This window comes from Heptranchias perlo, chromosome 28 (assembly GCF_035084215.1).
Source record: "Heptranchias perlo isolate sHepPer1 chromosome 28, sHepPer1.hap1, whole genome shotgun sequence".
In the NCBI taxonomy this organism is placed as follows: Eukaryota; Metazoa; Chordata; class Chondrichthyes; order Hexanchiformes; family Hexanchidae; genus Heptranchias; species Heptranchias perlo.
In genome coordinates, this window is record NC_090352.1 from 9751374 (window position 1) to 9763617 (window position 12244).

Consider the following 12244-nt stretch of genomic DNA (forward strand, 5'->3'; position numbering starts at 1 on the left):
GGAAAAATAGTGGCACATACTGTAGAAGCGAGAGGCTGTTTAAAAATGGCCAAAACGGGAACCAGTATATTTAGGAACTTCACAATCTCGCAGTGGGTAACCTGGAGTATTTCTTTAAAGATATTTCTGGCCTCTTGTGATCTTATAAAAGCTACACAGCAGAATATACCACAGGTAATAGTGTAAAATGGTCTATAACAGAGCTGAATTAGGCGAGAGTGGAACATATCAAAATGCAATGCATTTAGTAGGTACAGAAACTTCATGTCATGTTTTCTGCATGAGCTGGTTTTTAAAGAAAGGAAAACACATGAATACACTCATTACAATTCTGAAGAACTTTCGAATCACTTTATGACTCATCATTTGAATAATATTAGCGTCTTCCTCAACCATTCAGTAAACTGCATTTCTTGATCAAGGAGGCACAACCAGATGACCTTGTACTAAGCCTCTGCTGCTCTGTAACCTACTACTAGATATTGCAGACACAGTAAGTTGCTCACATTCTCAATGGCCCAAATGAGATTGAGAAGTCTTTGATGAAGAATTCTCAGGTGCAGAAGTAGTTTTGGTTTTATTACTTTGAGTGCACTGATGCTTCATTCTCTACACCAAACATCCCTCTCCAAATATATTACTTGAGCAAAGCAACATTGAGATTTTAGGTATAAAACTCATCTTCCCCAACGGCTCAGTAGTTAAAGGCAGCATGTATCGGAACTTTTTGGTCTGTGTGCCTCCAAGTTCGATCGCTGGAGTGCGTGCAGCTAGCCGATCGCAGCCAGCATGGCAGTTACACGGCCTCAGCAGCCCAAGATTGGGAAGGGAGGAGGAATCATCCAAGGTTCTTGATTGCTAGTCAGTGACCCTCTGCTGGAAAGGATTGGACTTAGCTGATGTGCCCTCCATGATCATTGTCTAGGCTCACAAATGAAACATGGTTACTTGTCAAGAATCTGGAGTGCTTTTAGCATCCATGGAACCATACCCCAGCACAAATCAATGTCTTCTCCAAAGGCAGAGAGGAATGGCATAGGGAGAATATTCACAGAAAAAAATTCCATTAATTCAAGTTCTTGCCCATGAACGTTGGACTTGAATTAATTCAAACCTGGGTCTCCTTATTGGGGGCCCAAAAACCTCTGTGCTGAAGCCACTAAATCATCGTAGACTCTAGTAAAAATACTATTGAAAATTAAACCCGGATCCTTCAATCACATTACCTTATGGACACCCAGTGTTCCAAAAGGGAGCGGTTTTCCGGTGTTTGTGTCAATCAGCAGAACTTCTGAATCCAAAATCATGCTGTCACCTTTTACAAAAGCTTTGGGAATAAAATCCTTAAAATGAGCAACCTAGAACAAAAAAAAGACAAAAATGGCTAAATTAATTAGTTTTAGAACAAGCACTCTATCAACAATCTAACTCTACAGAGATCTGTGCACCTTCACCATACTAGAGCATGGGGGCATACCCAACATCATGTTATCAGCTTGGCTCAGTAAGTAGTGCCCTGACCTCTAAGTCCACAGGTCATAGGTTCACTTAAACACGTAATTTAGGCTGACACTCCACGTCACGTGAATGTAGGTACTTTCTTCACGTTTGTAATATTGTAGGATGATTAGCAGCATAGAGTACTACATCAAAACTATGATTTCTGGTACCAGATCCAGTCCAGTTCCGATACATGGAATGAGCACACCAGTTTCTGGTAGAGCTGAATCGTCTCAACACTTTTTTTTAAAATTGGGAGGGAGGGAGAGCCCTATGATTTACTACCAACCACATAAACCCAACTAAACAAGCTCGAGAACAGGCAAACCTACCAACCCGTTCAAAGATCTCAATCTTCCATCTGTTTTCACTGTACTAGTAAATCCCAGCATTATTCTTGGTTTCTCTCACTGGAGAGAGAGCATGAGAATGCTAGTGAGGCAAAGCAAAGCAAGGTTATCCCAACATGCATAGAGGCAAGAAAAGCTCTCAAATTAAATCTATACAAGCCTATAGATATAGCAGAGAGCTTTCATGATCACAATGGATGCTAAAATGAGCCCAACCTCCAGTGTTTACTCTTACACTTAACAGGGAGATGAAACTAATGCAATGTGAGCTGTGAAGAGAAATACAGCAAAGGGGAGACAGATGGAAAAAAAGGACGAGTAAGGGAACAGAAAAATACATCAATGTTACTTGGCTATCCTTGGCCCAGGCATTTATGTTGTTGGCACAAATCGATACCTTAGCGATAGCTTTGAGTGTGAGCGAGTAAAATGAGAAAAAAAAACACCAAACAAGACAACTAAGGAGGTGGGGTAATCCCAGCAGTAACAATGAGGGTGAAAATTTTAACCCTCGGATTCACCCTATGTAAAGATCTGAAATTCATAATTGTGTCAGTATTGGTGTGTATTCCACCCCAGTTGGGCACAGCAATAATCACCAACATCCTCATGCATCAGAGACAACAGCTGCCAAGCATGAAATAAAAACCCTCCCACAGAAAATCCAAAAGAAACAGGAAAACTGGATTATTGGAACATTGTCCTTTCACTTCAGAAGCCTGTTGGTATGAAAGTCCCATCTCTTATTTCTCACTCTACAACAAACGAGTGTGGCAGTCTCAACCTATCAGGAACTGGCACAAGTCAATGGTATAACACTGTCCATATTTGGCACAAATCTCACTAAATTGGCAATCTTGTTCAAGGAAGCCACAGAATAGCTGGTGTGCAACATTCACTTCTAAAATACTAATTGCAGATAAAAACATCTGTGCAAAATAAGGGGAGAGTGATTTAAACAGGTTGAGGTAATGTAAAATAGTTAAGCACCTGAAGAGATTAGGTTACAGCCCAAATTTAGCCCTGCTGTTTTGTTAATTTTGGGCTCATTAAAAGGCAATAAATTTCAGCGTTTGAGAATCATAGATTGGTTATAGCACAAAAGGCCGCCATTCAGCTCACCGAGCCCATGCCAGCTCTTTGTAAGAGCAATCTAGTTAGTCCTATTCCCCCGTTGCCCCATTTTCCTTTCAAGTATTTATCCAATTCTTTATTGAAAGCCACGATTGAATCTGCTTCCACCACCCTTTCAGGCAGCGCATTCCAGATCATAATTACTCGCTGCGTAAAAAAGTTTTTTGTCACGTCGCCTTTGGTTCCTTTGCCAATCACCTTAAATCGATCCTTCCGCCAGTGGGAACAGAGAATAGAACATTTCCCACTTCCTGCATGCAGCAATCAGTCCCAGGTAGGTACATCATGTCAGATACAAAGCGAACGTGCCTCTATTCTCCTTCAAATTTTAGAAGTAAGATTTTTTGCAACTTGTTTAAAGGAGTCGAGAACTCAGAATAAATTACTGTCTTCGGAAGGGGCGAGCCAAGCAGAGAAAGCAGAATTTTTAAATTTAATTTTCCAAGTAAAGTTGTGAACTCTCAAATGTGCCCCCACCACCCCAGTGACACATTGAGAAGAGAGCGAAGGAGTGTCCCTTTGGAAGGAGGAAGAAGAGTTTACTTACTTTGTGTGGCAACACAGGTTTCAGACTCCTGCTGTAGTATTGGAAGGTGTCCCCATTCTTATGTACTTGAACTCTTTCCCCATCATACTTGATCTCTGCATACATTCCATTTGGGCATTTCTTCATGGCATATTCAATTGATTTGCAAGCTTCAGCCTGAAGTCAGAAAACAGAATTACACTTTTAAAAAAAAAATCTCTAAGACAAAAAAGACAAATTTAAAATTTACAGTCTCAGTGTGAAGTACCTTTAATAGGGTCCTTTGGCCAAAAAAAATTACTCCTTTCTGTAAGCTTTATTTTCTACAGTGCAACATGTTAATAATGCTCTCATCCTTTGTTGTAGGTCAACCTTACATGGGGATGGGGTCAATTACTGAAAAGTTCCAGTTCCGATCTTTGTAATTGCTCTACTGGACACTAGTTTCTGGGGGTGCTGAAGTGTTGTTGGGAGCCCGAAGCTGGATACTGAAATATGCCTCAGTGTCCCAGCATTCCTGGCACAGGGAAACAATGGAAATGTGGCAGCTCCATTCCCAAAGCTTTTTAAAATTCTAATTCTCCCCTCCCTCAAGGCACTTAGCAACAATGGGCATCAGGGACAACAGACATCCCTGGCACCCAGCACTGCCAGGGTACAAATGATGGGAAACACAGTGTATAATGCATTGGCCTCATTTGCCTCCGATTATAAAACACCTGTCCATATTTGGATGGGTTAATATGCACCCAACATCATATCCAGTAGAAAGTGCTCAAAGTGCAGTCAGGGCAGACGGAGCAAGGAGCGGACGGCAGGCAGGACTGCTTCCCGCCCAAGTTTCCCAGCATAACGCAGCAGCAAATTCAGCCCGGATCTGAATATGCTGGAAATAAAAACACAAGCCCACAACTTACTCCTCTTAACATAGCTTGGTGCTTGATTTGTAAAAGACATATGTATTCCTTTAATTACATTTAATAGTGAGTTATACAAATGAACGTTTATACAGACAGGCCAGAACGGGGTGGAAAGGAAGTTGAGGTGGCGACACACAAGCAGTTCAAGGATCATGGTTATGTACAGAGCAGATAAGTTTAAATTATTGCCAATTCCTCCCTCAACGTGCAAACCCCGATTGGGGTCCAGCTTCATAGGCACCAGCAATCCGCTGGTTTGGTGCCCAAATAGCCATTTTTTGCTGTCCCAGTTTAAACAAGAATTACATCATTTGACTGTAGAAGAGATCACAGCCAAGCTCGACCCTGCTCTACTCCAGTTTTCCAGGAGGGACAGTGATCAAAAATAGAATTCCTTGTTTTTTTTTCAGGGGTGCTTTTCAAAATAAAAGTTAAATGAAAGGGTAAGGGTGAAGCTGGCAAGCCTGTATTTATTCTCCATCCCTAGTTGCCCTGAGGTGGAACTTCTCGAACTGTTGCTGACTGTTCTCCCACGATGAGCGCTCAGTAGAGAATTTGAGGATTTTGAAGAAACACCAATATATGTCCAAGTCAGAATGGTGTGCAACTTGGAGGGCAGCTTGGATGTGTTGCCGTTCCCATGATGTTGCGGCTCATCCTTCTTAGTAGTAAGGCTGGGAGGTGTTGTCAAAGTAAGCTTGGTGAGTTGCTCCACTGCATCCTGTAAATAGTACATACTGCAGCCACAGCACGCTGGTGACGCAGGGGTGGATATTGAGTTCATAGATGCCAATCAAGCAAACTGCTTTGTCTCGAGAAGCTTAAAACCATCCAAGTGTTTTTACAGCTGCACCCAATCAGTCACGTGGTGAGTATTCCATCACGCTCCTGACTTGGGCTTTGTCGAAGGTGGAGACACACTGAGGGGTCAGGAGGTGAACTACACGTCGCAGAATACCCGACCTTTACATTACTCTTTTAACCAGTGCTGATATGACAGGTCCAGTTAAGTCTCTGGGCAATGGCAATCCCCAACATGTTGATAGTTGATGGTGGTGCCGTTGAATATCAGGGAGAGGTGGTTGGGCCTTTTCTTGTTGGAGATGGTTATTGCCTGGCACTTACATAGTGCAAATGTTACCTGCCACTTGTCAGCCCAAGCCTGGATGCTGTATGTTGGCATGGGCCACTTCATTATAGGGGCAGCTGTAAATGAAGCTGAACACTGTAGAATGGTCAAATTCCCCCCTCCGTCTCCTCCAGACCTTATGACCAACTGTAGTGACCTAACTGCTGCCCTGCCCGACATCAACTAATTCAGCAAAGATGAGGGAATCAACACTGGGACAGTATGGTCTGTATGGTTTTGTACTACACTGCAGTTATTTTACCCAGTATGCCTTCAGGGAAGTCACAAATCTGAGGTGTTTAAACAGTGGTCAAAAAAATACTTGCTGCAACCTTGCAAAAAAGTGTAATAACACCTAGAAATAGAAAAAAAAAGTTCAATCATCTGTTAGGAACTTGCTGATGAAAAGAAAAATATTTGTGGAGAGTCAAATGTTTTGTTTTTTTCTCTTTCATAAGAACATAAGAAATAGGCCTCTTGAGCCTGCTCCCCCATTCAATAAGACCACGAGACTGATCTTCTACCTCAACTCCACTTTCCTGCCCTATCCCCATATCCCTTGGTTCCCTTAGTGTTCAAAAATCCAACGATCTCAATCTTGAATATACTCAACGACTGAGCATCCACAGCCCCCTGGGGTAGAGAATTCCAAAGATTCACAACACTGAGTGAAGAAAGTTTTCCTCATCTCAGTCCTAATTGGCAGACCTCTTATCTTGGGATTATGTCCCCTAGTTCTAGACTCTCCAGCCAGGGGAAACAGCCTCTCAGCATCTACCCTGTCAAGTCCCCTCAGAATCTTATATGTTTCAATGAGATCACGTCTCACTCTTCTAAACTCGAGAGTATAGGCCTATTCTACACAATCTCTCCTCATAGGACAACCCTCTTATCCCAGGAATTAATCTAGTGAAGCTTTGTTGCACCCCCTCTAAGACAAGTATATCCTTCCTTAGGTAAGGAGACCACAACTGTACACAGTACTTCCTTCTTCGTTGGTCACAAATATATACTTTGCGGTTAGTAGCATTGCGACCCATTAATCTCACTGGCTCCCAAACACACTCAACTTCTGCAAACACTTCTGCTCAGCTGCCTGACTACTGCAATCACCTCCAGCTGTCTTCTCTAAAAGAGCTCAATTCAAATGTTTTAAAATTAACCTCTTCTGTGAGAAGCATGCTGTGCACAGTTTCATCAGCCGAACCTTGTGCAATTGACCAAAACCCCGTCAGAGCTTTACTAGTCTTACAATTAGCCCTTAAAATCAGCAACTCCTTAATCCAGGTTGAAGACATAATAGGTCACATCTTTAAACCCAGCCTCACTGACTCTTTCAAACAGTGATGAGTGGGTGGTTGAAAAAGTGGAAACTTAAATCAAAGAGGGAAAAAAATAAACAGTAAATCGAAAAGTTTTGGACAGCACAGATGAATCAGCAACTGAAAAGGAGTTAATGTTTCAGGTGTGACTGACCCCTAGACAACATGCCCCTTCAACAGATTTACCTAGATTGGCAACTAGAGTTGGCCTCAAAACCCATGGGCTAGGGAGGAGAGGAAGGGAAGCCAGGGATTCCACTCTTGACTGGTATCCAGAGACCTCTGCTGGAAAGTGCAATATTGGGCTCCATTGTGATGCGCCCACAGTGAAACAGCAACATATGAAGGAATGCCCATGGAGTCCCATCCAGCAAGAGTTCGGTGCCTTTTAGGTGTGGAGGAAACTGGCAAAGGTGGGAAAAAAAAAATCTGTAAGTGAACACATGCACATAATGTACCAGTCTCTGATCATCTGCTCCCAAACCTCTGCCACTCAAGAGCTGGCCAATAAAAGGTACATGACCGGTATGGGCATAGTGCTCCAAAGGAAAGATGCATCTTCTTCACAATGGTCTGATTGAGATGAGATAATCATGTGAAAATTAATACTTGCAGGTGTAAAGCTGTGTCATTTCCACTCATGAGGCAGCACTGTCCTTTTTAAAGCAGTAACATACCTTGACATAGTACGATATGAAATGCACAACTGAATTTCAGACCTACTTTTAAGATTAAGAAACTTTGGTTCTGGTAGTAAAAAGCCAAATCTCATCTCTATTATCCATCCTCAGACCTTCACTATTAAACCCTGGCTTGCTGACCCCTAGACAACATGCCCCTTCCCCTGCCTCAGCAACATGGAAACCATTCTGTCTTGTAAAAGGATCTGATGTAGCTAAATTCATCATTCTGTTGCTTACCAGCATAGGCTGTACTGGGGTTAGAAGGTTGGCTTTGATGCTGAGAATTTTCTTCAATCCTGGTACCTGCTCAGATTCTTGTTGGTTCTGGAGAACACGGTCAACCACATCTTGTAAATTACGTGAGGCTTTGAATGCATCGTAAGCATTGGGGTCTAGGGCATCCAACCTAAATTAAACCAACAGGAATAGGACATTCAACTTGGTTAGCAACTAAAAGAAATCCAGTACAACCAGTGAAGTTGGTATATTTGGTTAACACCGTCAAATGGAACAAGTAACTCGAGAATTCAATACATCTGGAGGAAATTTTTTAAAAAGCAGATTGGAAAGTCAGCACAAAACGAGAGGCTCTGATGCGTATAAATATTTGGGACAAGGACTTGAAGCTCGTTCAAGATTTGGAATGGAGAATAGCCCAGAATCTAAGTAGACACAGAAAATAAGTATGAAGTCTTGCAAGAATGGGTGGAGCCACAATTGACAATGCCAGGAGAAATGGATTCTAAATTTATTGAGGGACTGGTTAGAGAGGGGGAGCCCACAACAGCAGCACCACACTGTCCTTTGATTAGAGAGTCGGCAAATCGAACAGCAATTGGTTGTGCAAGGTTGAAACTTAAAAATAGTTAAATGGTAATCTATAAAGTGCAGCCTGCCCAAAAGAGTCTGCATAAACAGCCACTGCCAGAAGTGTGGAGATGAAAGGAATGAAAGTTCTAGGTGTGTCCAGGTATCTCCCAATTACCAAAGGAGGCAACAAAATGCAGAGAGGAAATAGTGTGGCGTGTGCCGCAAGCCGCAAACTACTACTGGGGGGAGAAAGAACTGCTGAGCATTAAAGAAACCATATTTCAAAGTCTTGCATTGCTGTTGTGAAATAAATCATGTTGAAAGAGTGGAATGCCAAGTAATTTGCAACACTGGAAAAACATTACGTTAGACATAGCAAGATTGGAAAGGACAACTTTTTAATATCAAGGGAATGGGTGAAATGGAGCCTTGTGTTTCAAAGCCAATTCCTGTACAAAACTATATCAGCTGCAAGTATGGTGATGGTTAGCCTAATGAGGACCAAAACGGCATATGATGGTGAAGAATGAAAAAGGCACCGATACTATTGCAAAATATAAGTCTTGACATGAATCGATTGAATATAAAAAAAGAAAAATAAACTTGCATTTCATAATAAAGTATTTGGTATAGATGCATACTACGATGTGAAAGAAAGAGACACATTTTTGGAAAGAAGAAAATTAAAAAGCATGGGCAACCATGCTATTTTCAGTTAGTGCAACACACACAACGTGGGTTTAGATGTGCATTTACACAAAAGCAGCAATGTAACACAGAATTCAGGTCTGTCAACTGATTCCCAACAAACAGCATGAGATCACCTCTAGTAAACAGTCTTGCATTGCTGCACACCAGATGTGGTACAACTTCAGCACCATACAACACTATGTTTGAAAGGCAGTCAAGTAATTAACTGAATATAGTGGGAACTTTTTAAACTCAGTATAGAATCTTTTTAATGTTAGAAGAAAGCAAACATTTCCAAATGCTCTTTCCTAAAATTAAAATTAGTCCCATGGGAAACAGAGTTCTCTGTGTGGCACAGTTGGCAGTACAACTCAGGTCTACCATCTACTCATAATACTATACAGATACCAGCCTGAGCGATCAGTATGATGGCACCCTCGGTTGCCACACTCTGTTCTATAATCAGTTATGGAAGAGAATGGTGACTCTTAGTAGTACAATTACACAGGTAGAGCTATAGGCCACCTATAGGCTTACTGAGCTGAGGAATAGTACACCGGAGGGAAATAAAAATATTTATTTCTGGAGCGAAGATACTAGAGTCATCAGAAAATTTACAAGACTTACTAGCAAATGAAAGCTCCAATTTAAACCTGCAGTTATAGAACAGTTTAAAAAGTTACTTTTTCTAATTATATTTTCAGACACTTACACGTGCTTTGCTCCAGAATTCATCCGTAGGTCGTGTTTGACCAACCTGATAATGCATTTCAGGTCATTAGCTGTACATCTGCAAGACACAAATGACCACATTTTTGTTTCATTTGGTGATTATTTAGCCAGAATACAGGCCAATCATCACACAGATGTAGCATTCAGACACACAGGACAGTTACTGAAATGGAGAAAAGCGAATAGGTTTATTGAATGCATTCAAGCAGTACGCAGTAATGGGAATAGGTGATACTCTGTTTAGTTACGAATAATGAATTAGAAATAGTTAGCAGTAAGAACAGTGACCACAATATGACTGAATTCATTTTAAGCTGGAAGGAGAGAAAGGAGGATCATAAAGATTAACTTCGAAAGGCGGAGGAAGAAATTGACTATACTAGAGAGGCAGAAATTAATGGCTGATAAATCTATGGACCAATAGTTGAATCTGTTCAAGCAGTTTGTAAGTGGAATACAAAAGAAATATACAACCCTCCCCCCACATAAAAAGTGAAGAGGCAACTCAGAGGTGATGTGATTATGGTCTACATGAGACCTATATTAAACAGAAGGAGAAGGCTCATGCAAGAGCAAAGATCATTGGCACAAAATTCAAATCCAAAGAGCCATAGTTTGTCTAGACTGTTCACACCAATTTAGCTACAAGAATAAAATAATTTTGCATATAAAGATTAGCTGTAAAATAGTTTAGCAAAAAGACTGAACATTATTTTCCTTTTGAGGAGCTGGATTAATATGTCTACTGTAATTATGTATTACATTACTGTTTGTTCAATACATTTGCTTGATCATTAGTCTGAAACAAGGTCTGATATTGCGATGCTCTGCTATTTCTGAAGATTGTAAACAATTTTACAACACCAAGTTATAGTCCAGCAATTTTATTTTAAATTCACAAGCTTTCGGAGGCTTCCTCCTTCCTCAGGTAAATGTTCAGGAGCTCCTTGAAGCCTACGCATTTATACATATAGAACAATACATGGTGTTTACAGAATGCCCCTGCAACTGCCCGTTGCCAAGGCAATCACCGTGTTCAGACAGAGAGGTGTCACCTGCAGAACCCCCGAATACACATTCAACAAAAAAACAAACAGGAAAAAAAACAGAGAGAGGCAGAAACATCCGGAAGGCAGAGAAAGCCAGCAAATGACCCATTATATTAAAAACAGATAACATTTGTTCGCTGGTGGGGTAACGTGTAGCGTGACATGAACCCAAGATCCCGGTTGAGGCCGTCCTCATGGGTGCGGAACTTGGCTATCAATTTCTGCTCGACGATTTTGCGTTGTCGTGTGTCTCGAAGGCCGCCTTGGAGTACGCTTACCCGAAGGTCGGTGGATGAATGTCCATGACTGCTGAAGTGTTCCCCGACTGGGAGGGAACCCTCCTGTTTGGCGATTGTTGCGCGGTGTCCGTTCATCCGTTGTCGCAGCGTCTGCATGGTCTCGCCAATGAACCATGCTCTGGGGCATCCTTTCCTGCAACGTATGAGGTAGACAACGTTGGCCGAGTCACAGGAGTATGAACCATGCACCTGGTGGGTGGTGTCCTCTCGTGTGATGGTGGTATCTGTGTCGATGATCTGGCATGTCTTGCAGAGGTTACCGTGGCAGGGTTGTGTGGTGTCGTGGACGCTGTTCTCTTGAAAGCTAGGTAATTTGCTGCGAACGATGGTCTGTTTGAGGTTGGGTGGCTGTTTAAAGGCGAGTAGTGGAGGTGTGGGGATGGCCATAGCGAGGTGTTTGTCCTCATTGATGACATGTTGAAGGCTGCGGAGAACATGGCGTAGTTTCTCCGCTCCGGGGAAGTACTGGACGACAAAGGGTACTCTGTTGGTTGCGTCCCGTGTTAGTCTCCTGAGGAGGTCTAAGCGATTTTTTGCTGTGGCCCGTCGGAACTGTCGATCGATGAGTCGAGCGTCATATCCCGTTCTTACTAGGGCGTCTTTCAGCATCTGTAGGTGTCCATCGCGTTCCTCCTCGTCTGAGCAGACCCTGTGTATTCGCAGGGCCTGTCCATAGGGGATGGCCTCTTTGACGTGGTTAGGGTGGAAGCTGGAAAAGTGGAGCATCGTGAGGTTGTCCGTGGGCTTGCGGTAGAGTGAGGTGCTGAGGTGCCCGTCTTTGATGGAGATTCGTGTGTCCAAGAAAGAAACTGATTCCGAGGAGTAGTCCATGGTGAGCTTGATGGTGGGATGGAACTTGTTGATGTTATCGTGTAGTCTCTTTAGTGATTCCTTGCCGTGGGTCCATAGAAAGAAAATGTCGTCGATGTATCTGGTGTATAGTGTTGGTTGGAGGTCTTGTGCAGTGAAGAAGTCCTGCTCGAACTTGTGCATGAAAATGTTGGCGTATTGGGGTGCGAATTTGGTCCCCATGGCTGTTCCGTGTGTTTGGGTAAAGAACTGGTTATCGAAGGTGAAGACATTGTGATCCAGGATGAAGC

At 42.4% G+C, this 12244-nt stretch overlaps 1 protein-coding gene across 5 annotated transcripts in view; it reads right to left on the reverse strand.

The window, feature by feature from the left end:
• Nucleotides 1-12244, reverse strand: part of lig3 (ligase III, DNA, ATP-dependent) — a 66078-nt gene that overhangs the window by 26626 nt on the left and 27208 nt on the right. For all 5 annotated transcript variants that reach the window (XM_068008042.1, XM_068008041.1, XM_068008037.1 and 2 more), the window contains exons 7-10: nt 9777-9854; nt 7802-7970; nt 3532-3687; nt 1227-1358 (exon numbers count right to left, since the gene is read on the reverse strand). In XM_068008042.1, the coding sequence (XP_067864143.1) occupies nt 1227-1358; nt 3532-3687; nt 7802-7970; nt 9777-9854 (535 nt within the window). The remainder of the gene's footprint in view (nt 1-1226; nt 1359-3531; nt 3688-7801; nt 7971-9776; nt 9855-12244) is intronic.